This window comes from Bos grunniens, chromosome 23 (genome assembly GCF_055505025.1).
Source record: "Bos grunniens cultivar Pamir isolate PY7600 chromosome 23, Bosgru_T2T1.0, whole genome shotgun sequence".
Classification (NCBI taxonomy): Eukaryota; Metazoa; Chordata; class Mammalia; order Artiodactyla; family Bovidae; genus Bos; species Bos grunniens.
This window is the reverse complement of record NC_141187.1, coordinates 30,522,323-30,549,960: the sequence shown is the minus strand read 5'-3', so window position 1 is coordinate 30,549,960 and position 27,638 is coordinate 30,522,323. Positions and strand designations below refer to the sequence as shown.

Below are 27,638 nucleotides of genomic sequence, written 5' to 3'. Positions count from 1 at the left end.
GGAGAGTGTTTTGCCTATGTTTTCCTCTAGGAGTTTTATAGTTTCTGGTCTTACATTTAGATCTATAATCCATTTTGATTTTATTTTTGTGTATGGTGTTAAAAAGTGTTCTCGTTTCATTCTTTTACAAGTGGTTGACCAGTTTTCCCAGCACCACTTGTTAAAGGCATTGTCTTTTCTCCATTGTATATTCTTGCCTTATTTGGCAAAGATAAGGTGTCCATAGGTGTGTGGATTTATCTCTGAGCTTTCTATTTTGTTCCATTGATCTATGTTTCTGTCTTTGTGCCCGTACCATACTGTCTTGATGACTGTAGTTTTGTAGTACAGCCTGAAGTCAGGCAGGTTGATTCCTCCAGTTCCATTCTTCTTTCTCAAGATTGCTTTGGCTATTTGAGGTGTTTTGTACTTCCATACAAATTGTGAAATTATTTGTTCTAGTTCTCTGAAAAATACCATTGGTAGCTTGATAGGGATTGCATTGAATCTATGGATTACTGGGTAGTATACTCATTTTCACTATATTGATATTTCCAATCCATGAACATGGTATATTTCTCCATCTATTTGTGTCCTCTTTGATTTCTTTCATCAGTGTTTTATAGTTTTCTATATATATGTTTTTTGTTTCTTTAGGTAGATATATTCGTATGTATTTTATTCTTTTCATTGCAATGGTGAATGGTATTGTTTCCTTAATTTCTCTGTTTTCTCATTGTTAGTGTATAGGAATGCAAGGGCTTTCTGTGTGTTAATTTTATATCCTGCAACTTTAACCCTGCACTTGATTCCATCAGGCATTCTTCCCCCTTCATACTTATTCTGTGTATTTCAGAATATATGTCTTTCCCCACACATGCATGAAATATGCTTAAATATGTATTAGGTTTTCCAACTTGATTCTCTCTCTAGTGAGAGCTTCAAAGAGGAGAACATGATTTATGTTAAGGTTTTTAAAGTATTGGAATGAGTTCTCAGCTCCCATTACTTTCATTACACGGACACTTCTGTAAAATCATATTCTCCAGGATGGAAAGAGCTAGAAGTAAAATGGGATCATTCGAAACCTGTCAGGGAGTGAAGGTACACTAAAGGGTCACTGAAACACAGCAAACAAAGATGAATACCTGGCATTTCTGAAGACTTTTTACATTGAACTTTAGGAGGAACTTTTAGTAATCACTCTCAGAAAAGGGGAGAGGAGGGTGTAGAAACATCCTGAGCCTTAGGAAAAGGGCAGAGATTAATCTGGGAAGTTAGGAGATCGGGGTAAGGAAAAAAATTCCAGGAGAACACAGAGCTTATGTACTCCCTTGTCATCCTGATCCAAATCCAAAGAGGCACAGAGTAAGAAGCACCTTAGGAACGTGTGAGATGACACTAGTGAGTCTCCAGGAGGAAAGGCCAAGAAGTAGAGGAACTATGGTGTGAGAGTGGATGTGTGATTGTTTTGACATCTAGAAGGTGAGAGTCAGCGTTTGACTGGCAGTTCCAGATAGTTCTCAGGTACTGGATTTGGTTTGCAGGTTCTCCCACAGGAGAGGAAGAGTGCTAGGAAGCTCAAGAATCGGGAATCTAAAATTCTTTGTAAGGGACAGTATATAAAGAAAGTTTCTTGAGCCTGAAGACCCTTAGGACTTCTCTCCAATCATGTCATTTATAGACCAGAAAACCAACATCTCGGGAGATGAACAGATTTGCCCAAGTTAATTCAGCAAGTGGCTTCCCTGGACTGGAATCATGTCTCTTCTCAGTGCAGGTTTATGTGTCTTATGTCTGCTTCTCCTGGTGTATTTCACACATTCTGTCAGGCTGGTGTGAACAGGCTGCTCCTGGTCACATCACCCACAGCAACTCTCACTGTCATGTCCAGGGCACTCTTCCTCTCAGAAAGACCCCTAAATACTGTCAGGAGAAGGAGGGGTCATGGGCCAGTCAGATCAGATCAGATCAGTCACTCAGTTGTGTCTGACTCTTTGCGACCCCATGAATCGCAGCACACCAGGCCTCCCTGTCCATCACCAACTCCTGGAGTTCACCCAAACTCATATGCATCAAGTCAGTGATGCCATCCAGCCATCTCATCCTCTGTCGTCCCCTTCTCCTCTTGCCCCCAATCCCTCCCAGCATCAGAGTCTTTTCCAATGAGTCAACTCTTCGCATGAGGTGGCCAAAGTACTGGAGTTTCAGCTTTAGCATCATTCCTTCCAAAGAAATCCCAGAGCTGACCTCCTTCAGAATGGACTTGTTGGATCTCCTTGCAATCCAAGGGACTCTCAAGAGTCTTCTCCAACACCACAGTTCAAAAGCATCAATTCTTCTGTGCTCAGCCTTCTTCACAGTCCAACTCTCACATCCATACATGACCACAGGAAAAACCATAGCCTTGACTAGACGAACCTTTGTTGGCAAAGTAATGTCTCTGCTTTTCAATATGCTATCTAGGGTTCTTAAAAGCACTGGAGAGGATCACCAAGTGTTCAGATTCTTCCAGCCCCTGAGGGTCCAGGACTACATAGAAGTCAGGATTGGGAGTAGTGGGTGGTTAAGCACACAACAATTTCCAACACAAAAGGGTCATGTCACATTAAGAACAAGAAGGGCAATGGATTGGCTGAAAGGAGACATGCTTGATTAGGTGACATTTCTGCTTACAGAATCCTCTGTAGAGAAAGTGAAAGCACTTGCAAGAACAAAGGGTCCAGGAAAGCCTTATACAAACAGCAGGCAGGCAGGGGATTTCCAACTTAGCTGCTTCTATAAATGGGAGGCCAGCTCCTTTGCTCTCTCTCCTGTTTCTACTATCTTGAGCACAGAGATAGCTGCCACCAGTTTCATAAGTTAGGATTCGATACTGCAGAGGGGAAAGAGAGAGAACCTCTGAGACATGGTGGAACTCTCAGGGGTACATGAGGGACAGTGCTGGGGAGATGGGGTGGCAAGGAAGACATCTGGAAGGGAAGGAGATGGGCATAGATACCTACCCAATGTGAAGAAAGTTTCTGTGAAGAGGACCTGGTCATTGGGCTCCTGAGTCCTCTTGCATTGAGACCTTGCAGGGTCCACTGGTAGGGTCTGTGGGACTGTTGTAGCCACACATTCTGGGAAACAAACTCACTCAGAAGGACAATGCAGATACTGGAGTGCAGTTTATTACACTGGCAGACCCAAGGCAGAGTCTCCTCTTAGCCAAGGACCCCGACCAGCTTTTGTGAAAACCTTATATACCCTAAGTGTACTTGCTGAAACCCAGCTCCCCAGATTCCTTGAAACTACTCTGGATGAGGTAAAAGAGAGATACGATCAAAGTTAACCCATGATTCATGTGTCACAAGACTAGATAAACAGTGGACATTTATCAATAGGACTGTGATCATATCCCGATAAACATAATGGAATTTACAACTTTGTTCTGTTACAGAGATAATTAGCATATTCTTTTAGGCAATGGAGAGTCCAAGTACAAGTCCTGGCCCTTGCATGGTCTCCTGAATTTACTTTCACTTTTGCTATTGGAGAGTCAATAAAAATACCTCCTGACCAAGCATTTCTTAGGTCACATCCATGTAAATGGTTCCTATTTCTGGGGATGATGGCAATCATGGCAAGATACTCACCTTAGGGATCTAGAGATTTTATGCCTCTCATGGGGGTCTTTGGGAATAGATGTGCTATAGGTGGGAACACTTTCAGAAAGGTGGGGTATTGGGCAGTCTCTGTCCTGCCTGCCTTAGGCTCTAGCAGGCCTTCTCTGGGTTGAGTTAAGGGGGTGGGGATCGGTTTCTGGGTTGACCCCAACACTCTGTCCAAAGTCTGCCTAGTGGAACTTTTTCCTCTAGGCCTCCTCCGTCTCATTCCCTTCCTTTCCTTCTCCATGTCACCACCTCATGTCTCCCTTCTGATAACATTATGTTTTTCTCTCAGCCTGAAATATGTCCACCCTCTCCCACACTAGTCTCTTCCCTTCTTTATAACTGTCTCAAGAACCACTTCCTGCAGAAGTGTTTCTGAACGTAACCCCACTCAGCACAAGGCACACTCATAGGTTTTGCTCATTACAGTTATGAGTGGTGTACTCTGGGGTGGGTACTATTTAACTGGAAAGGTAGACATTCAGTTGCACTGATTTTTTTTTTTTGAATGGAGTCTCCTTCAGGGTAGAGTCTATTTTATTGTCACTTGGGATTTTTCTGATATCAGACACCATGGCATCTTCCATGGTGTTTTCCATCAGACTGGGATCGTCATGCATCTTTTACCAGAATTTGGTCTCTTGACTGAGGGATACGTTATCCCCCCAAAAGTCCTCCAAAAATCTTTTTTTTTAATCAGCTTAGGAGAAAGCCCAAGGGCCATTTCCCCCTCACTAAACCTGCACAGATAAAGGATGTGTGGTTTTTTACTTATAACACATGACCCTTTCCTGATGAGAGGAAAGGACCTCCCCATTAACCATGGGCTCTTTAAGGACAGATCCTGCAGATTCTCATAGAGAAATGAACAGCCTGAAGGCTAAACTGACTGACTTTCCAAAGGACATTCCCATCCTTGGGCTCTGGGGTAACACTCCTCTCCTTCCCTCCCTGATTGACTCACTGTGCATCTTGCCCTCTCGCCTGACCCCTCAGGAATTCCTCACTGCCCCCCTTCACTTCATTATTCCTTAGGGTGGAGAGGAGTGGGTTGAGAGTAGGTGTGACTACAGTGTAGAAAAGAGAAATGAACTTGCCCAATGTTGGTCGTAGCTGTGAGTGGGTTGTAGGTAGGGGTAGATGGTGGATGAATGGAACATGCAGACGACTCTCAAGTGAGACCCTCAGGTGCCCACCGCTTTCCTGAGACAGCCTCCGGTCCTCATGCCGAATACAGCATGGGACACGGTGCCATAGGAGATCAGGATGATGGCGGGTGGAAGTAACAGGATGAAAATGCAGTCCAGAGCCATCATCACTGGGAGGACGCACTCAGCAGAGCCCAGCGCCAGCGATGCACACCGCTGTTCCAGGCAGCCACTGCACTCCAACCCCAGCGTCCAGCTGCACAGGTTGGCCAGCAGGGGTGGCACCATACTTGTGGTGAAGCCCACGTCCATCAGAGTCAGATGGCAGAGGAAGCAGTACATGGGTGTGTGCAGGCGCATGTGAAGGCTAGCACTGCCAGCAGCCAGTGCTAAGTTGCCCATCAGAGTCAGGAGGTAGCACAGGAGGACGAGGACGAAGAGGACAGACTGCAGGGAAGGCCAGTTGAAGAAACCCAGCAGGAGGAAGTGCTTCTCTGTGCTCTGGGTGCCCTAAAAGGGGAAAGTTGCAGAAGGTTGGGAGGATGACCCACAGAGGGTGATGTATCCCTTGCAAGCAAAGAAAAATCAGGACCATGGTTGGTGGTGGGTGAGGGAATGGATGGCAGCACACACATGCTTAATGTCCATTGGAGCTCATTTACACTTCCGAACCTTTAGTTTAGGAAAGCAGCCATGTTTAAGTATACCCTAATGATGTATTTCCACAAAATTCTATGAAAGAGAAATCTCTATCCTAGAGATGAACACATCTGGTCTTAATGGAGTAAGTCATCCCAAGGTCATAGCTAGTGAGTGACCCTGTGGACGTGTACTCAGGCCTGTTTGATTTCCAAACAAGTGCCCTTTTGTGGCTTCCCTGCTTCTGGTTAAACTTATAGAAGCCAAAGTAGAAATCTAACCTTCCTCTCACATGATAGCCCTTCAGATATTTGAAGTCCGATCTCTCTTTGAGCCTCCCAATCCCCTTCTTTGAAAATATGTAGTGTCTAAAAATAGGTGCTACCAGTCCACCTGACCTGCCTCCTAAGAAACCTATATGCAGGTCAAGAAGCAACAGTTAGAACTGAACATAGAACAACAGACTGGTTCCAAATAGGAAAAGGAGTTCACCAAGGCTATATATTGTCACCTTGCTTATTAAACTTATATGCAGAGTACATCATGAGAAACGCTGGATTGCATGAAGCACAAGCTAGAATCAAGATTGCCAGGAGAAATATCAATAACCTCAGATATCCAGATGATACCACCCTTATGGCAGAAAGTGAAGAAGAACTAAAGAGCCTCTTGATGAAAGTGAAAGAGGAGAGTGAGAATGTTGGCTTAAAGCTCAAATTCAGAAAACTAAGATCATGGCATCTGGCCCTATCACTTGATGGCAAATAGATGGGGAAACAGTGGCTGACTTTATTTTGGGGGGCTCCAAAATCACTGCAGATGGTGACTGTAGCCATGAAATTAAAAGACACTTACTCCTTGGAAGGAAAGTTATGACCAACCTAGACAGCATATTAAAAAGGGGAAATATTACTTTGTCAACAAAGGTCCGTCTAGTCAAGGCTATGGTTTTTCCAGTAGTCATATCCGGATGGGAGAGTTGGACTATAAAGAAAGCTGAGTGCTGAACTGCGGTGTTGGAGGAAACTCTTGAGAGTCCCTTGGACTGCAAGGAGATCCAACCAGTCCATCCTAAAGGAAATCATCCCTGAATATTCATTGGAAGAACTGATGCTGAAGCTGAAACTCCAACACTTTGGCCACCTGATGTGATGAGCTAACTCATTTGAAAAGACCCTGATGCTGGGAAAGGTTGAGGGCAGGAGGAGAAGGGGACGACAGAGGATGAGATGGTTGGATGTCTTCACCAACTCAATGGACATGAGTTTGAGTAGGCTCTGGCAGTTAGTTATGGACAGGGCGGCCTGGCGTGCTGTGGTTCATGGGGTCACAAAGAGTCAGACATGACTGAGCGACTGAACTGAACTGAAAATGGGTACAGTAGGCCAGGTTAGTATAACTAACACTGGGTAGATCAGAACTGTCACCTTCTTTGTTTCAGGTGCTCTATCTCCATTAATACAGCCAATATACTGCTGAATGCTGAATTTTAATCTGTGGTGAATTTCTTTTCTAGGCTCTGTCCAATGTCCATGCCACTCCTGCTTACCATCTAGTGCAATGATCATGAGCAACACAGATGGGCACATGTAACAGCCTTTAAACACAGAGTCTTCTGGGTAGAGGAAAACTCATTAGTCAGGAGACCTGGGTTCCACCTAACAGAACCCTCTTGGTCCAGCGATTTGATATGAGGAAGTCACCTCATTTCCCTTCATCTCAATATTTTCATGTATAAATGGTCATCTAGATGACTAGATGACTGCTGAGATTCCTGTACTACTTTCCTGGATCTCAGATTGATCAGTATTTTTCAAACAAATGAATGTGGATTCAAAGTCTTTAACTCTTGACTGTGATGCTGAATCAGTGGTATGGAAACCATCATAGTTGATGTGATGAATAAAGTTAATGGAACCTTTCTACTGCAATTTTGCCAATGGGTATCTTTTATAGATAACCTATTTTCAACATCATTTTTACTGTTCTTCATTTGAAATAATAATCTTGCAATTTTTTTATTAATTTTTCAGTAAGGAACTCTTTTCATCCCTGTATGTATACATGGTTCTCTAGTCCCAATAGGTAGACCAAATATTAATATTGTGATTAAGAATACATGTTTGGAAGTCAGCCTTCAGAGATTCAGTGTTGCTCTGCCAATTCCTAGATGAGCATCCTTAGGCAATGTTGCTTAACCTTCCACACCTGTTTCTTGACTTGAAAATAATATTTGTTAACTAGTCAAACATTCAGAGCTCTTAAAATTGTGCCTGACAACATTTGTGTGTGTGTGTGTGTGTGTATGTTAGTCTCTCAGTCCAGTCCAACCCTTTGTGACCCCATGGACTGTGTATAGCTTTCCAGGCTCTTCTATACAGGGTATTTCCCAGGAAAGAACCACAAAACCATGCTTGGAAGGAGCTAGATCCACAGATCTGCAGCTCAGGGTCGGGCTATGGGTAGAGATCTCAGGGGTATTGGCACACAGATATCATTGCTGGCCAATGACATTTCTGGGCTCAGCATCCTGGACATTCTGACCAAGGTTCCCTGCTTCCCCTGAGAATGCAGACTTAGGCACCAACATGGCATAGGCCCCTGGAGCCAGAAGGGCAAGACAGAAAAGCTCTGAGAAGATGTGATTTAATTTTGAGGTGCTTTAACCATCCACACTTCCTCTTCTCTTTCCAGAAGTGGCGTGGAGATTTAAGAAATTAAATGAGTGCCAGTAAAGTTTGGAAATTGAAAACAGTTTACTCCAGGCTGCCTTGTCCAGTCTTCCTTACTCTTTCCAGGCCCCTCCCCCATCCCTGTCCTGCAGCAGGACTTTCTCTTTCCAGATCACCCTCAAGCTAATCTGAGCTTTTCTGCCTGCCCACTGGTGAAGTTTCAGAATCCCTGGATCCTACTGGACAGTGGACTTGGGATAGCCCTTTACGGCTGTGCGTCAGTCAAAGCTCACAATCGTGTTTTCTAAACACAGGGGCAGTAAGACCCCGGACAGCTGTCTGAAGGGAGAAAAGGCAGGTCAAGGTTTCCAATCTATCCCATCAGGTATTCTTCCCCCTTCACACTCATTCTATGTGTTTCAGAATGTATGTCTCCCTACACAAAATACACTCAAACAAGTATTAGGTTTTCCAACATGATTCATTCTCTGGTGAGAGCTTCAAAGAGGAGAACATAACATCTGATTAAGGTTTCAAAAATATTGAAATGAGTTCTCTGCTCCCATTCCTTTCATTACACGGACACTTCTGTAAAACCATGTTCTCCAGGATGGAAAGACCTGGAAAGGACCACCAAGTGTTCAAAGTCAAGCCACTGAGGGTCCAGGGCTACATAGAAGTCAGGATTGGGACTGGTGCGTGGTTAAGCACAGAACAATTTCCTACACAAAAGGGTCTCTCACGTTAGGAATAAGGAGGACAATGGATTGGCTGAGACGAGACATGCATGATTAGATGACATTTCTGTTTAGGGAATCCACTGTACAGAAAGTGACAGAAAATTCTCTAGCACTTGCAAGAACAAAGGGTGCAGGAAATCCTGACACACACAGCAGGCAGATAGGAGATTTCCAACTTAGCTGCTTCTGTAAACGGGAGGGCAGCTCCTTTGCTCTCTCTACTGTTTCTACTCCCTTGAACGCAGAGATGGCTGCTGCCCCTGGTGTAAGTTGGGATCTGATACTGTGGAGGGGAAAGAGAGAGGACCTCCGAGACATGACAGAGCTCTCGGGGTGCATGAGGGACAGTGCTGAGATGGGGCCACTGGGAAGACATCTGGAAGTGGAGCAGACAGGCATGGATACCTACACAATGTGGAGTAAGCTTCTGTGAAGAGGACCCGGTTATCGGGCCCTTAAGTTCTCTGGTATTGAGACCTGGCCGTGGCCTCTGATAGGGTACGTGGTATGAGGTGGGAGTGGCCTTTGTGCTCAGCAGGGCTGGCAAAACTTCAAACCATGGAAATACTGTTTAGATTCCTATTTCCCTTATCTTGTTTAGGGGTCCAGGGCTCTTAAACCTCCTTCTAGTCCCCAGAGAGAGGTTCACATAACTCTGTTATCCTATATTCTTTATGACCTGAGCTGTTAACTGACGTAAGAATATAAACACTCGGAAGGAACTTGGCATGAGGGCAATGCTTAGCACAGAAGAGTGAGACTTCAAGAAAGAAGTGTCTGTTGCATCTAGATTAGGAAGATATTTTTGAATGAAGACTGAAAGAGGTCCTCTGAGGCATTCCAGTGACAAGATAGGGATACTTCAGTTCAGTTCAGTCGCTCAGTCCTGTCCAACTCTTTGCAACCCCATGGACTGCAGCACACCAGGCCTCCCTGTCCATCACCAACTGCTGGAGCCTACTCAAACTCATGTCCATTGAGTCGGTGGTGCCGTTCAACCATCTCATCCTCTGTGGTCCCCTTCTCCTCCTGCCTCAATCTTTCCCAGCATCAGGGTATTTTCCAATGAGTCACTTCCTCGCATCAGGTGGCCAAAATTTTGGAGTTTCAGCTTCAACCTCAGTCCTTCCAATGAATATTCAGGGATGATTTCCTTTAGGATGGACTGGTTGGATGTCTGTGCAGTCCAAGGGACTCTCAAGAGTCTTCTCCAACACCACAGTTCAAAAGCATCAATTCTTTGGTGCTCAACTTTCTTTATAGTCCAGATCTCACATCCATACATGACTACTGGAAAAACCATAGCTTTCACTAGATGCACCTTTATTGGCAAAGTAATGTCTCTGCTTTTTAATATGCTGTGTAGGTTGGTCATAGCTTTTCTTCCAAAGAGCAAGGGTCTTTTAATTTCATGGCGGCAGTCACCATCTGCAGTGAGTTTGGAGCCCCCCAAAATAAACTTCCTCACTGTTTCCATTGTTTCCCCATCTACTTGCCAGGTAGTGACTGGACCAGATGCCATGATCTTAGTTTTCTGAATGTTGAGCTTTAAGCCAACTTTTTCACTCTCCTCTTTCACTTTTAACAGGACGCTTTTGAGTTCCTCTTCACTTTCTGCCATAAGGGTGGTGTCATCTGCATATCTGAGGTTATTGATATTTCTTCCAGCAATCTTGATTCCAGCTTATGCTTCATCAAGCCCAGCATTTTGCATGATGTACTCTGCATATAAGTTAAATAAGCAGGGTGACAATGTACAGCCTTGACGTACTCCTTTTCCTATTTGGATCCAGTCTGTTGTTCCATGTCCAGTTCTGCCTGTTGTTTCTTGACCTGCATACAGATTTCTCAGGAGGCAGGTCAGGTGGTCTGGTATTCCCATCTCTTTCAGAATTTTCCACAGTTTGTTGTGATCCACACAGTCAAAGGCTTTGGCATAGTCAATAAAGCAGAAGTAGATGTTTTTCAGGAACTCATTTGCGTTTTTGATCATCCAGTGGATGTTGGCAATTTGATCTCTAGTTCCTCTGCCTTTTCTAAATCCAGCTTGAACATCTGGAAGTTCACAGTTCATGTACTGTTGAAGCCTGGCTTGGAGGATTTTACCTTACTTTGTTACTGTGTGACATGAGTGCAATTGTGCAGTAGTTTGAACATTCTCTGGCATTGCTTTTCTTTGGGATTGGAATGCAAACTGACCTTTTCCAGTTTTGTGGCCACTGCTGTGTTTTCCAAATTTGCTGGCATATTGAGTGCAGCACATTCACAATGTCATCTTTTAGGATTTGAAAAAGCTCAACTGGAATTCCATCACCTCCACTAGCTTTGTTCATAGTGATGCTTCCTAAGGCCCACCATCAAGGTACTGCTGCCTCATAAAAAGAGTTTAGAAGTGTTCTGCCCTCTTCAATTTGAGGGAAGGTTTTGAGAAGAATTGGTTTTAATTCGTCTTTAAAATTTTGGTGGCATTCATTTCAAAACAATGTAGTCCCGAGCTTTTCCTTATTGGGAGGCTTTTGATTACTGATTCAATTGCCTTCCTTGTTATTGGTCTGCTCAGATTTTCCAATTCATCATGATTTCAGACATGGTAGGTTATATTATATTGCTAGCAATTTATCCATTTCTACTAAGTTATAAATTTGTTGGCATATAATTGTCCATATTCATGCAACACAGGAGTGAGCATCCCTATGTTCAGAATATTGAAGTAAGACTTAGATATACTCCCTACTTTCTGTGAGTGGAACCTTTATTTGACTAGGAGGAGACTATATTCTATACTAGGTGATATTAAAACATGTTAAGTCGCTTCAGTCGTGTCCGACTCTGTGCGACCCCATAGACGGCAGCCCACCAGGCTCCACCGTCCCTGGGATTCTCCAGGCAAGAATACTGGAGTGGGTTTCCATTTCCTTCTCCAATGCATGAAAGAGAAAAGTGAAAGTGAAGTCGTTCAGTCATGTCCAACTCTTAGCAACCCCGTGGATTGCAGCCCACCAGGCTCCTCTGTCCATGGATTTTCCAGGCAAGAGTACTGGAGTGGGGTGCCATTGCCTTCTCTGATATTAAAACATAGGAAATGTTAAAAAGAATACATTTGAACAAGTTCTAATGAGGTGGATGAAACTGGAGCCTATTATACACAGTAAACTAAGCCAGAAATAAAAATACCAATACAGTATACTTACGCATATATATATATGGAATTTAGAAAGATGGTAACAATAACCCTGTATACGAGACAGCAAAAGAGACACTGATGTATAGAACAGTCTTTTGGACTCTGTGGGAGAGGGAGAGGGTGGGATGATTTGGGAGAATGGCATTGAAACATGTATAATATCATATAAGAAATGAATTGCCACTCCAGGTTTGATGCAGGATACAGGATGCTTGGGGCTGGTGCACTGGGATGACCCAGAGGGATGGTATGGGGAGGGAGGTGGGATGGGGGGTTCAGGATGGGGAACACGTGTGCACCCATGGTGGATTCATGTTGATGTATGGCAAAACCAGTACAATATTGTAAAGTAATTAGCCTCCAATTAAAATAAATAAATTTAAAATTTAAAAAAAAACATAGAAAATAAAGGTGAATGAGAGATATTGAACATACCATCACCAGAACATGTAGGATAGCAGTGGGACATTAAAAGGAAACTTACAGCACAGAGAATATGTGTCCTAACCAGGATCGCCTCCTCACATAATCATGGAAGACAGCCCTATCAGTATTACACTAGGCTGTCAAGTGCTGGAAACTCTCTTTGGGAGTTGTTTGGAATGTCAAGAACATCTTTGGATGCTTGGTAGCTGTATATACTTTTGACAGTTGACAAAGTTTATCTAAACAAGAAACAGGGAAATAAGGTAGGAAATCATTAATAACATTTTAAGATGGGTAAGAGATATGGTAATAAAGGAATATCACCGCTTTTCTGACATTATAACTTTGAAAATTCAGAAAAAGCAGCACCACAGATGGAAGGGACAGAGATTGTTGTAAAGAAAGTGGAGAACCAGACTGGCAGTGAAAGGTGGGAGCAATTAAGGCAGTGGCACAAAGGATGTAAAAGGGGGCAGGCATTCTAAGTACCAGTCTCCTGGCCTTTGCTGTCTAGGTGAATGTCCTTTGTGAGACAGTAGGATGCATGACCTTCAAAGTCAACTTGAGACAAAGAGCAAAGGAGATCACTGAACAAGTGTGGCATAAGACCAAGGTTCCCATGCAGGACCAGGTCCTCCAACTGGGCTCAAAGACCCTGAAGTCCCAGAGAACTCTGTCACTGTATGGCATCGACAAGGAGACAACGATCCACTTCACCCTGAAGGTGGTGAAGCCCACTGATGAGCAGCTGCCCTTGGTTTTGGTGGAGCCTGGTGATGAGGAGCAGAGGCACGACCTCCAGGTACGAAGGTCCAGCTCAGTGGCCCAGGTGAGACAGGCGTTTCAGACTCGGAGAGCTGTAACGCCTAAGAAACTGATTGTGGCTTGTTGAAAATGGGTTTTATTGATTGAACTTGAAGCGCAGTACCAAGACTCGTGCCTGCACCCATGTCAAGGGACTTTTTGCCCATGTTTCATTCTAAGAGCTCTATGCATAAACGCATTACAAGAGAATCTTTACTCAACTCCATGTGAATTGTTGTGAATGGGAATGAGATAGAGATCCTTTTTCATTTTTCAGCATGCAGATACCTAGTTTTCCCAACAAGATTTACTAAAAATTCTATCTTTCCCCATTGAGCATTCTTGGCTCCCTTGGGAAATATGAGTTAACTCCATTTGCATGGGCTTATGGAGAAGGAAATGGCAACCAACTCCAGTGATCTTGCCTAGAGAATCCCAGGGACAGAGGAGCCTGATGGGCTGCCGTCTAGGGGGTCACACAGAGTCGGACACGACTGAAGCGACTTAGCAGCAGCAGCAGCAGCAGCATGGGCTTAAATCTGACCTCTCAGTTCTGGTCCACTGGTCTATATGTCTGTTTTTCATCCAAGTACCAAACTTTTTTCAATAGGATAGCTTTGTCTCATAGTTTGATATATTGATGAAAGTGAAAGAGGTGAGTGAAAAAGTTGGCTTAAAGCTCAACATTCAGAAAACTAAGATCCTGGCATCCAGTCCCATCACTTCATGGCAAATAGTGGAAACAGTGTCAGACTTTATTTTGGGGAGCTCCAAAATCACTGCAGATGGTGATTGCAGCCATGAAATTAAAAGACGTTTACTCTTTGGAAGGAAAGTTATGACCAACCTAGATAGCATATTCAAAAGCAGAGATACTACTTTGCCAACAAAGGTCCATCTAGTCAAGGCTATGGTTTTTCCAGTGTTCTTGTATGGATGTGAGAGTTGGACTGTGAAGAAAGCTGAGTGTTGAAGAATTGATGCTTTTGAAGTGTGGTGTTGGAGAAGACTCTTGAGAGTCCCTTGGACTGCAAGGAGATCCAACCAGTCCATCCTAAAGGAAATCATCCCTGAATATTCATTGGAAGGACTGATGCTGAAGCTGAAACTCCAATATTTTGGCCACCTGATGCGAAGAACTGACTCATTGGAGAAGACCCTGATGCTGGGAAAGATTGAAAGCAGGAGGAGAAGGGGATGACAGAGGATGAGATGGTTGGATGGCATCATCGACTTGATGGACATGAATTTGAGCAGGCTCCGAGAGTTGGTGATGGACAGGGAAGCCTGGCACACTGTAGTCCATGGGGTCACGAAGAGTCAGACATGACTGAGCGACTGAACTGAACTGAACTGAACTGAAGTACTCAAGAAATTTTGCTTCCTATTTTTACTCAATTATTCATTCATTAATTCATTCATTCATGCATTTGGTAACTAGTCTAGTTAGTAAATACATCCTGTGCCCGAAAACATGCCAAGAAAGTGCTGAAGGTATAGGGTGATGCAGACACAGTCATGACCCTCAAGATTTCCATTGTTGACTAAATGTAAAGGACAAGTAAGCAGATGAACTTATCACTGGAGAACAGGCTTGGAGAGCATTGCAGAGGGGCTGGAAAAGGACAAGAGATGAGGATATAACCCAAGAGAGGGTGGAGGAGTGTCAGGGAGGACTTCCAGGAGGAGATGCTGCTCACATTGCATATTCTAATAAATCCAAGGTGTTGAGGGTAGAGTCGTTGGGAAAGGTGTGCTTGGTTTCCAGGTGGCAGAGTGTCAGGAAAGTTCAAGGACACACAGGGAAGGTCATGGAACCATGCATGGAAGCAGCTAGATCCACAGATCTGCAGCTCACGGCGGGGCTGTGGATAGAGATCTCAGGGATATTGGCACACAGATATCATCACTGTCAAATGACATTTCTGGGCTCAGCATCCTGGAGATTCTGACCAAGGTTCCCTGCTTCCCCTGAGAATGAAGACATAGGCACCAACATGGCATAGGTCCCTGGAGCCAGAAGGGCAAGACAGAAAGCCTCTGAGAAGACGTGATTAACTTTTAAGCAGCAATGGCACCCCACTCCAGTACTCCTGCCTGGAAAATCCCATGGACAGAGGAGCCAGGTAGGCTGCAGCCCATGGAGTCGCTAAAAGTCGGACAAGACTGAGCGACTTCAATTTTACTTTTCACCTTCATGCATTGGAGAAGGAAATGGCAATCCACACCAGTGTTCTTGCCTAGAGAATCCCAGGGACGGGGGAGCCTGATTGGCTTCCATCTATGGGGTCGCACAGAATCCGACACGACTCAAGCGACTTAGCAGCAGCAGCAACCATCCACACTGCCTCTGCTCTTTCCAGAAGTGTCATGAAGAGTTAAGAAATTAAGTGGATGCAAGTAAAGTTTGAAATACATGGGGAAACAGTGCAAACAGTGTCAGACTGTATTTGGGTGGGGGGGCTTAAAAATGACTGCAGATGGTGATTACAGCCATGAAATTAAAAGACGCTTACTCCTTGGAAGGAAAGTTATGACCAATCTAGACAGCATATTAAAAAGCAGAGACATTACTTTGCCAACAAAGGTCCGTCTAGTCAAGGCTATGGTTTTTCCAGTGGTCATGTATGGATGTGAGAGCTGGACTGTGGAGAAAGCTGAGCACCAAAGAATTGATGCTTTTGAAGTGTGGTGTTGGAGAAGGCTCTTGAGAGTCCCTTGGACTGCAAGGACATCCAACCAGTCCTTTCTAAAGGAGATCAGTCCTGGGTGTTCATTGGAAGGACTAATCCTGAAGCTGAAACTCCAATATTTTGGCCACCTCATGTGAAGAGTTGACTCATTGGAAAAGACCCTTATGCTGGGAGGGAATGGGGGTAGGAGGAGAAGGGGACAACAGAGGATGGGATGCCTGGATGGCATCACCGACTCAATGGACATGAGTTTGGGTAAACCCCAGAAGTTGGTGATGAACAGGGAGGCCTGGCATGTTGTGATTCATGGGGTCGCAAAGATTCAGACACAACTGAGCGACTGAACTGAATGGAAGGCTCAGTTGAAAACACTTTACTCCAGGCTGCCCTGTTCAGTCTTCCTTAATCTTTCCTGGCCCATCCCCTATCCTTGTCCTGCTGCAGGGTTTACTCTTTACAGATCACTCCCAATCTGATCTGAGCTTTTCTGCCTGGCCACTGGTGAGGTTTCAGAATCCCTCGATCCTATTGGACAGTGCACTCGGGGCACCATTTTGTGGCTGTACTTCAACCAAAGGTCACAATCTTGTTTTTTAAACACAAGGACAGTATGACCCTGGAGATCTATCTGAAGAGAGAAAAGGAAGGTTAAGATCTCCATTCAATTCCATCAAGCATTCTTCCCCCTTCACACTCATTCCACGTATTTCAGAATATATGTGTCCCCCAACAAAATGCATTCAAATAAGTATTAGGTTTTCTAACATGATTCACTCTCTAGTGAGAGCTTCAAAGAGGAGAACATGACATCTGATTAAGGTTTTCAAAATATTGAAATGAGTTCTTGGCTCCCATTCCTTTCATTACACCGACACTTCTGTAAAACCATGTTCTCCAGGATGGAAAGACCTGGAAAGAATCACCAAGTGTTCAAAGTCTTCAAGACATTCAGGGCCCAGGGCTACATAGAAGTCAGGATTGGGAGTGGTGGGTGGTTAAGCACAGAACAATTTCCTACACAAAAGGGTCTCTCATGTTAGGAACAAGGAGGACAATGGATTGGCTGAGAGGAGACATGCTTGATTAGATGACATTTCTGCTTACGGAATCCACTGTAGAGAAAGTGACAGTAAATTCTCCAGCACTTGCAAGAACAACGGGTCCAGGAAAGCCTGACACACACAGCAGGCAGATAGGAGATTTCCAACTTAGCTGCTTCTATAAACGGGAGGCCAGCTCCTTTGCTCTCTCTCCCATATCTACTCTCTTGATCACAGAGATGGCTGCCTCCCCTAGTGTAAGGTGGGATTTGATACTGTGGAGGGGAAAGAGAGAGGACCTCCGAGACATAACGGAGCTCTCAGGGGTGCCTGAGGGACAGTGCTGCAGAGACTTTTCCCCTAACCATCATTATATAAGAATTCCCAGGTGCATTTTGATTGAGTTTGCTTGGCATTTCTGAAGCAATATTTCTGATCCCAAAGCAGTTTTACAACCTCTTTCATGGGCATTTATGAAAGAGATGGGAAAGAGACGTCTGCTGCAGGGAGTCCCAGAGGGGACAGTGACGAGCCCTAGACCACCCCATCAGCTAGGGCCGAGCTGGGAGGCTGTTGATATCTGAGACATTTGCTTTAAAACCTGCCAAAATCTCCACAGCATGATCTTTGACCTTGGCTGATTCTCCGGATTTGTTAGACGGGCAAAGGAAAAGGGATCTTTTTGCCTCTGAAAAAGTTTCTTGTGACATTGATGGAAAAATGTCAGATGGACACTGTTAAAAACAAAGAAGAGTCAGATCCCAGGAAGAACCTGTGGTCAGCAAGCGCCATTGGGGCATTTAGAACTCCCCTTCTCCCGGACTTGGGCTGGAAGGTAATTTCACATAAGAAGGGAGGAGGGAAAAGAGAGATAAAAGTCCAGATCCGTTATTCTCATTCCTTGAAGAGACACCATTTCTCGGAATCCAGATCCTGTGTAAGCTGGAGATTCCCAGCCCCATGGGGCAGTTTCTCTACTGCGCTGTGGAATTGCCTCCCAGTGTTAATATTGACTCTCCAATAGCAATAGTGAAAGTAAATTCAGGAGACCATGCAAGAGCCAAGAGTACAAGGAAGCTTGATAAACACAGCAGGTGGGCAGGACATTTCCTTCTAACCAGCTTATTTAAACTGGAGGCCAGGTGTTTTGCTCTGTCTCTTGATTCTGCTCCTGTGATGGCAGACATGGCCACCACCTGCACCGCCCCTGTGAGTTGGGATTTGATACCGGGTTGGGGGAAGTGAGAGGACCTCTGAGACTTGAGAGAGTCTCAGGAATGGATGAAGGACAGTGCTAGGAGGTGAAGGGTGGATGCTGGAAATGCATCTGGAAGGGGAGGAGATGGGCATTGATACCTACTCAATGTGAAGAAAGTTTCCATGAAGAGGACCAGGTTGTTGGCTCCTGAGTTCTCTTGCATCGAGAGCTTACACTGGTCACTGGTAGGGGTACTTGGTAGGAAGTAGGAGTGGGGTTTGTGCTCAGCACCGAAGAATTGATGCTTTTGAACTGTGGTGTTGGAGAAGACTCTTGAGAGTCCCTTGGACTACAAGGAGATCCAACCAGTCCATCCTAAAGGAGATCAGTCCTGGGTGTTCATTGGAAGGACTGATGCTGAAGCTGAAACTCCAGTACTTTGGCCAACTCATGGAAGAGTTGACTCATTGGAAAAGACCCTGATGCTGGGAGGGATTGGGGGCAGGAGAAGGGGACGACAGAGGATGAGATGGCTGGATGGCATCACCAACTCGATGGACATGAGTGGGTAAACTCTGGTTTTGGTGATGGACAGGGAGGCCTGGCATGCTGTGATTCATGGGGTTGCAAAGAGTCGGCCACGACTGAGCGACTGAACTGACCCATTACAGAGACCTTCACTGACCAATTGGAATATGGAATGAGCAGGAAACCCTGTTTAGAAAATATCTTCTCATAGTGTTTTTACTTTTATTTTATAGTATTAATTCATTTATTATAGTGACCCTATTTTCAATATTATTTGGCCATATGTATTTCTTATGTTTTTATATCTGACCGTTATAGGATGCTTATGCAACCACTACAAAGACCTCCGCTAACTCATGGAAAGACAGCATGAGTCAGACTAATGACGCACCCCTGTGTTACCCAGAAGACTCCTCTCTCGATTCAGTCGTCCAGGTGAGAATACTGGACTGGGGGGCCATTCCTTTCTCCAGGCGATCTTCCCGACCCAAGGACTGAACCCAGGGTCCCCAGCACTGCAGCCTGACAGCATAATAGGATTTTAATACATGGTAACTATTATCCTTATTTCACATCAGAAAACAGATTTTTTGAGGGTACTACGCAAGGTAAAGGCAGACTGAGGTATAAATTTATATCACTTTTCATATATTAATCCTAATCTTAGTCATCTGAAAATTGGTTACTACTTCTATTTTATACAGCAAAAAAAGAAGGTAATTGAGATTAAATAATAGGCCCAGGGTCACATGGTTTGTAAATGCTTATCAGGATTTCAACACAAATCTGACTAATTGAAAGGTCCTTCCTTTTTTCGTGAACCAGGCTCTAATATGCTAGGGATAGTGAAAGATAAAAGACAAAGACAAAGCAAAGACTGACCTTTAAGTCTAAATAATTTTATAGTCATACTGGAGATAAATAAATACAAGAGATAACATTCAGGTGTATAGACCACTGGTTCTAGAGATGTAGAGTTATAAAATTCAAATCATCTAATTCTGTGATTTCATACCCACACAATAGTTCAGACAGGCAAGCCAAAGATGCCAAACTCTGAAAACAGGCACAGAAGGATAAAACTGCACAGACATCTTTACCGCAGGTACACATGAATTTCCAAACACATAGCTCAGACATACTTAGACACATATACAAAGACGAACGCCAAAATTACTCTCAAGATCCGGAACACAACTCTGAAATAGTGTTCTATAATGTGTCCCTACACATGATTTGGTATTCCAGAATGTGCTCCTCATCTGTAGGACCATTTTTTTTAAAGTGTGGTGTGTACTATGCCCGCCTTTGTGTCTTATTCTGTGGCAAGTATATTTAGACCTTCAGTTTCCAGGTGAGAAGTTGGTTTCTTGCTCCTGCTCTGGATTCTCCAGGTTTGAAGTGGCCATGGCAGGGATGGAAGAAAGGCCAGGTGACACGACTGTTGATTTCTGAAATGGGTGCTTGCGATCAGAGCCATTACCATAGGGCAGAAGAACTGGGGTGAATGCTTCCTGCTGTTTAGCCGGAGAATGAATAGAATGTCTTGGGAGTATGAAGCTCCTTAAGTCCTGGGAAGCACTGAAATCCTCCCCAAGTCCTGGAAAGCAGAGGTGAGGATGTGGGTTCCTGGAGAACCCTGTAATAAGGTGTAGACAAGGCAAGGGCCTGACCCTTGTGGCAATGGCAAATCAGGATGAGCTGGTGGTGGCAGCAGAAACGTCCTCCCTGGTTATAAAGGGCAGAGCAGTTGTAGAGAATGAGAAAGGGTGTTGATGAGCCTCTTACTGGAGAGGAAACCAGGGAATCAACTACGCCTGGTGTTTAGGAGAGAAGATGGAGCTCTGGAGACTCTACAACCCTTGCCCTTAATTAGTCCTTTGTATGGAATATTCAGAGTGAGCTCCCCCAGTGTAGCGAAGGGAAAACATTAGCGAGAAAGGCCCTTTTGGGTAGACTGTCCCTGGCAGTGTGTGGAAGCCAAAGGCAGAACAATTCCTTCTCACATCATTGCTACTCTTAATTTTTAACTGGCTTAAGATTTCAATCTCTGCTGAGAGACCTTGGCCAGCTGTTTAGCCTCATACTGCTTGGTGTCATCATCTGTAATGCATGTGTTGCAACCCTCATCCATGGGGGATTTTTGTTGGTCTGGTGGCTAAGAGTCCACCAGCCAATGCAGGAGACACAGGTACCATCCCTGATCTAGCAAGTTCACACATTCCCTCTGAACAACAAAGCCAGTGCCCACAACTACTGTGCCTGTGCTCTAGAACCCGTGCTCAGCAACAAGAGAAGCCACAGCAATGAGAAAACTGTGTACCACAACAAGAGAAAGCCCGTGCACAGCAACGTAGACCCAGGGCAGCCAAAACTAAATAAATCTTAAAAAAAAAAAAAAAAAAACCTTCCCTGTGGGAGATGTTGTAGATTAAATGACATCATCCTCAGTTTTGACTGCAGCTTTGCCCCCTAACCCTCCTAGCTGCTGTCATCCCCACCTCACCTGCCGGGGTCCAGCCCCGGTGGATCCAGGGAATTCGAAGCGGGGACGGCGTCGGCGAGGATCAGGAAACAACTGCTTAATTAAACGTTAATTAAGGATATAAAGAGTAATAGAATAAGGATAGCTCAGTGAGGAAATTCAGTGGAGAAAAGAGGCTGAAATAAGGATAGCTCAGTGAGGAAATTCAGTGGAGAAAAGAGGCTGAATAATTCAGCCAGAAGGTAAGAGAAAGAACGACATGGTGAGACCAAGTTTCGGTGAACAAGGCCCGCACTTTATTTTCCAAAGTAGTTTTTATACCTTAAGTTATGCATAAAGGATAATGGGGGAAGGGGTAGAGTCATGCAGCAAGCCAGGCTTTCTTCCTGCAAACTTATCATATGCAAAAGCTTAGGTAATTTGCATCATCTTCTGGCCCGGAGGCTTGTTAACACTTTAAGACCCTTTCTTCAGAAAACTTATTTTTCTCTAAAGGTGATAAGTCAAGCGCCACCCTCCAAAAGCATTAGATAAAGTTGCATTCCTACAGGGCAAAGGTGTGGTGGGCTATAACAAGAAAAAGAATTAACTCAAGGGTCCCAGGTTACAAACATTAAAGCTACTATTTGCATCAATTATATTAATCAATACACTGCCAGGGACACAGCAGGTAAGGGATATGGAGACTTAGCAGCAAACATTGGCCCAACAAGTGAAAATCCCTTCACCAATACAATTTCTAATCAATCTTTTAACTACTCAAAGGAATCTGTATTTAGACAGTTTAGAACATCTCATGCCTCTCACAGTTTGGAGGCTCTGAGCAATCACATGTGGCCAGAAAAACCTATTCAGACAGGCTAGAGGACTTCCAAGGGAGTTTGTAGGTTGAAACACTGTCACACCCAGGAATTATTAACTGGAGCTGTAAGCTAACTCTTTTTTCAGAGAGAGGTAGTGGGGGACAGCCCCCCGTAAAGTCAGAGGGGTAGGTGAAAGCATAAAGCAGAAAGTAGGCAGACTCTGGTTTGGGGGGTAGATTGCTCAAGAATTTCCAGGGAGACTCCTGAGGCTTGATCCCGCCTTTGGGTATGCCAAGCCTCCTTCCTCATGACCTTTGCCAGGGGCGGAGCTCGCTCCCCGCACTCACCCCCTTGGCTCCCTTTTTCCCTTGAAGGCTTTTCTCCTGACTCACTCTCACTCTCTCCACAGCTACCTCCGTGATTCATGAGAACTCAGTATCCACGGAGAATGTACTTCTATACCATCTCCTTTCAGTTTCTTCCTCAGTACGCACCTAGACATTTATCACTGTGCTTCATCTCCCTCATATCTTTACATCTCTCTCTCCAGTTTAGATTGCCTAGGCAGTCATTATAACTACTGTTTTTTTTCACACATTCTATCGAGGTTTGTGTTGAAATCCAGCTAAAATCCTAGCCTTTCCCTGCATCTGTTCAGTTGATTGTGGATGAAGAAAAGGCCATAGTTGTGTTGAGAAGTTTCACATAGCATTCATGACCACTAACTTCATTTTTATATTTTTGCAGCTTTATTGAGAAGTGATTTTCACTTAACAGCTTGTCAATTTAAAGCATATAATATTATGACTTATATACCTATACATGGCAAAGTGTTTACCACAAGGTTGGCACATTCTTCATCTCATAATCAACATTTTGTATTGTGATGGTGGTGAGAAATTAAAATTCTACTCTCATAGCAACTTTTAAGTATCCAATACAATAATATTAACTATGATCAACACCAGCACTCCTCAACCTTTTTGACACCAGGGACTAGTTTCGTGGAAGAGAATTTTTCCAGGGACCTCGGCCAGGGAGCTGGGAAAGGTGGGGATGGTTTTCATTTCTCCTGCCATTCACTTTCTCTGGGCAACCCATCTCCTAACAGGCCACGGTTTGGTTCCTGTTCATTGCCTGGGGTTGGGGACCACTGGTCAACACACTGAACATTAGATTCCCAGACCTTATCATTTCATAACTGAGACTTTGTACCTTTAGAACATCCACCTCCGCATTTCCTGAAACCCTCTGTCCCTCCATCAAGGACCTTTTCCTCTGTATTTCATTCTAGGAGCTCTATGCTTAAACGTCTTACATTTTAATCTTTACTCCATTCGACATTGTGAGGGGGAGTGGGACTGAGATCTGTTTCAGTTTTTCATCATGCAGACATCCTGTTTTCCCAACACTATTTATTAAAAGGTCTATCTTCTCCCCATTGAGCATTCCTGGCTCCCTTGTGAAATAGGCGTTGACCACATATGCACGGGCTTACATTTGGCCTCTTGTTTCTGTTCCACTGGTCTATATGTCTGTTTTTATCCAAGTACCAAACTACTATCAACAGTATAGCCGCGCCTATAGTTTGAGGTATCAATACTCAAGAAATGTTTCCTTTTCTACTCAGTTATTCATTCATTTATTAACTTATCCATGCATTTGGTACCCAGTTAGTAAGTACATCCTGTGTCCGTCAACACGCCTGGGAAGTGCTGAACGTATAGGGTAATTCAGACACAGTCATGACCCTCAAGATTTCCACTGTTGACTAAAGGTAAAGAACAAGTAAGCAGATGACCTTATCGCTGGAGAACATGCTCTAGAAGGCTTGCAGAGGGTCTGGAAAGGGACAGGAGATGAGCATATAACCCGGGAGAGGGTGGAAGAGAGTCAGAGAGGACTTCCTAGAGGAGATGCTGCTTACATTGCATATTCTAATAAATCCAAGGTGTTGAGGGTGGAGTTGGAGGGAAAGGGGTGCTCAGTGCCCAGGTGGCAGAGAGCCAGGCAAGTTCAAGGATGCACAGGGAAGTCCACAGAATGATGCATGGAAGCGGCTAGATACATTGATCTGCAGCTCAGGGTGGGGGCTGTGGGTAGAGATCTCAGAGGTATTGGCACACAGATAATATTCCTGGTAAATGACATTTCTGGGCTCAGCATCCTGGATATTCTGACCAAGGTTGCCTGCTTCCCCTGAGAATGCAGACATAGGCACCAACATGGCACAGGCCCCTGGAGCCAGAAGGGCAAGACAGAAAGGCTTGAGAAGACATGATTTCATTTTAGCCGTTTTAAGCATCCATACTTCCTCTTCTCTTTCCAGAAGTGGTGTGGAGATTTAAGAAATTAAATGAGTGCAAGTAAAGTTTGAAAACAGGCTGCCTTGTTCAGTCTTCCTTACTCTTTCCAGGCCCATCCTCCATCCCTGTCCTGCCGTAGGACTTTCTCTTTCCAGATCACCCTCAACCCAAACTGAGCTTTTCTGCCTAGCCACTGGTGAGGTTTCAGAATCCCCAGATCCTACCGGACAGCGGACTTGGGATAGCCCTTTACTGCTATGCCTCAGTCAAAGCTCACAATCGTGTTTTCTAAACACAGGGAGAGTAAGACCTGGAGAGCTGTCTGAAGGGAGAAAAGGCAGGTCAAGGTTTCCACTCGATTCCATCCGGCATTCTTCCCCCTTCACACTCATGTGTTTCAGAATGTATGTCTTCCCCCCAAAAATACACTCAAACAAGTATTAGGTTATCCAACATGATTCACTCTCCAGTGAGAGCTTCAGAGAGGAGAACATGACATCTGATTAAGGTTTTCAAAATATTGAAATGAGTTATCGGCTCCCATTCATTACATGGACACTTCTGTAAACCCTGTTCTCCAGGATGGAAAGACCTGGAAAAGACCACCAAGTGTTCAAAGTCTTCAAGACACTCAGGGTCCAGGGCTACATAGAAGTCAGGATTGGGAGTGGTTAAGGATGTGGTTAAGCACACAACAATTTCCAACACAAAAGGGTCATCTCACTTTAGGAACAAGGAGGTCAGTGGATTGGCTGAGAGGAGACATGCTTGATTAGATGACATTTCTGCTTACGGAATCCACTGTAGAGAAAGTGACAGTAAATTCTCCAGCACTTGCAAGAACAAAGGGTCCAGGAAAGCCTGACACACACAGCAGGCAGATAGGGGAATTCCAACTTAGCTGCTTCTATAAACAGGAGGCCAGCTCCTTTGCTCTCTCTCCCATATCTACTCTCTTGATCACAGAGATGGCTGCCTCCCCTGGTATAAGTTGGGATTTGATACTGTGGAGGGGAAAGAGAGAGGACCTCCGAGACATGACGGAGCTCTCAGGGTGCCTGAGGGACAGTGCTGCAGAGACTTTTCCCCTAACCATCATTATATAAGAATTCCCAGGTGCATTTTGATTGAGTTTGCTTGGCATTTCTGAAGCAATATTTCTGATCCCAAAGCAGTTTTACAACCTCTTTCATGGGCATTTATGAAAGAGATGGGAAAGAGACGTCTGCTGCAGGGAGTCCCAGAGGGGACAGTGACGAGCCCTAGACCACCCCATCAGCTAGGGCCGAGCTGGGAGGCTGTGAATATCCAAGGCATTTATTTTAAAATCTGCCAAGATCTCCACAGCATGATCTTTGACCTTGGCTGATTTTCCGGATTTGTTAGAGGGGCAAAGGAAAAGAGATCTTTTTGCCTCTGAAAAAGTTTCTTGTGACATTGATGGGAAAATGTCAGATGGACACTGTAGTTAAAAATAAAGAAGAGTCAGATCCCAGGAAGAACCTGTGGTCAGCAAGCGACATTGGGGCGTTTAGAACTCCCTTCTCCTGGACTTGGGCTGGGAGGTAATTTCACATAAGAAGGGAGGAGGGGAAAGAGAGATCAAAGTCCAGATCTGTTATTCTCATTCCTTGAAGAGGCACCATTTCTTGGAATCCAGATCCTGTGTAAGCTGGAGATGCCCAGCTCTAGCAGCAGTTTCTCTACTACGCTGTGGAATTGCCTCACAGTGTTATCTTTTGTCACTCATGGTTTGGGAGAGCAGTTCTTCTCTACCTTTGCACCAGGGTGCAGTCTTCCTCCAGGCTCTGAGTCCTGCACTCATGGACTCTTTGTTCCCCACCACCCAGTGGAGACTTACAGATTTTTCCGGGCAGGGCCCACCACCCAGGGATGCTCCTGCCCACACAGAGACCTCCCAAACGCTTCTTGCTTTAATCATCCTAAGGCTCCATGCATCCTCCACTTTCCTTTCTCTCTTTTCCTTCTTTCAACTTGTACCTGTGCTGTAATAAAAAAACATACACGTGTACACATGCCTCATTTTTCTTTCCACTGAGACACAACAGGAGAAGACAAGGAATGCAGAAATAAAGGTTCACATCTGAACACTTGCTTACCAGCTACTACTAATAGGATGTGTGCTTATCAACAAAAATACTAATACCTACCTCATTAGAATGCTAAATTTTAATGAGTTACCATTTAATAATATCTTGTGCAGCTTCTGAAATATAGTAAGTACCTGGTAAATGTTATTTCTCACTTTTTATTCACTTCCTTATTCATTCATTTAATAATTCATTCATGCATTTATCCTTATTAACTATGCTTATTAACTATAACTATTATCCTTATTTCACATCAGAAAAGAGATTTTTTGAGGGTTCTACACAAGGTAAAGACAGATAGGAATATAAATTTGTACTGCTTTTCATATATTAATTCTAATCTTAGTCATCTGAAAATTGATTGCTACTTCTATTTTATACAGTAAAAAAGGAAGATAATTGAGATTAAATAATAGGCCCAAGTTATCAGGATTTCAGCTGATAACAGCTGGAAAGGACCACCAAATGTTCAAAGTCTTCAAGCCACTGAGGGTCCAGAGCTACATAGAAGTCAGGATTGGGAGTGGTGGATGGTTAAGCACAGAACAATTTCCAACACAAAAGGGTCATCTCACATTAGGAACAAGGAGGGCAATGGATTGGCTGAGAGGAGACATGCTTGATTAGATGACATTTCTGCTTACAGAATCCACTGTAGAGAAAGTGACAGTAAATTCTCCAGCACTTGCAAGAAGAAAAGGTCCAGGAAAGCCTGACACACACACAGCAGACAGGCAGAGGATTTTAGCTGCTTCTATAAACGGGAGGCCAGCTCCTTTGCTCTCTCTCCCATTTCTACTCTCTTGAGCGCATGGCTGCCGCCCCTGGTGTAAGTTGGGATTTGATACTGTGGAGGGGAAAGAGAGAGGACCTCCGAGACATGACGGAGCTCTTGGGGTGCATGAGGGACAGTGCTGGGGAGATGGGGCGGCCGGGAAGACATCTGGAAGTGGAGGAGACAGGCATGGATACCTACACAATGTGGAGTAAGCTTCTGTGAAGAGAACGTGGTTGTTGGGCCCCTGAGTTCTCTGGTATTGAGACCTTGCGTGGCCTCTGATAGGGTACCTGGTATGAAGTGGGAGTGGCCTTTGTGCTCAGCAGGGCTGGCAAAACTTCAAACTATGGAAATACTGTTTTGATTCCCTTTTCCCTTATTCTGTTTAGGGATCCAAGGCTCTTAAATCTCCTTTTAGTCCCCAGAGAGAGGTTCACATAACTCTGTTATC

At 44.4% G+C, this 27,638-nt stretch overlaps 1 protein-coding gene across 10 annotated transcripts in view; it reads left to right on the top strand.

Annotated features, from left to right (window-relative positions):
- The window catches only part of LOC147347185 (protein C19orf12 homolog), a 34,069-nt gene that overhangs the window by 1,528 nt on the left and 4,903 nt on the right, over positions 1-27,638 (top strand). For 3 of the 10 annotated variants that reach the window (XM_086369668.1, XM_086369664.1, XM_086369661.1), the window contains exons 1-2: positions 18,059-18,187; positions 19,023-19,139. In XM_086369668.1, coding sequence (XP_086225794.1) covers positions 18,155-18,187; positions 19,023-19,139 — 150 coding nt within the window. In that variant the 5' untranslated portion in view covers positions 18,059-18,154. Of the gene's footprint in view, positions 1-12,955; positions 13,271-18,058; positions 18,188-19,022; positions 19,140-27,638 lie in introns of those variants that run through there. The other 7 variants (XM_086369671.1, XM_086369670.1, XM_086369669.1 and 4 more) reach the window with 3 other exon arrangements.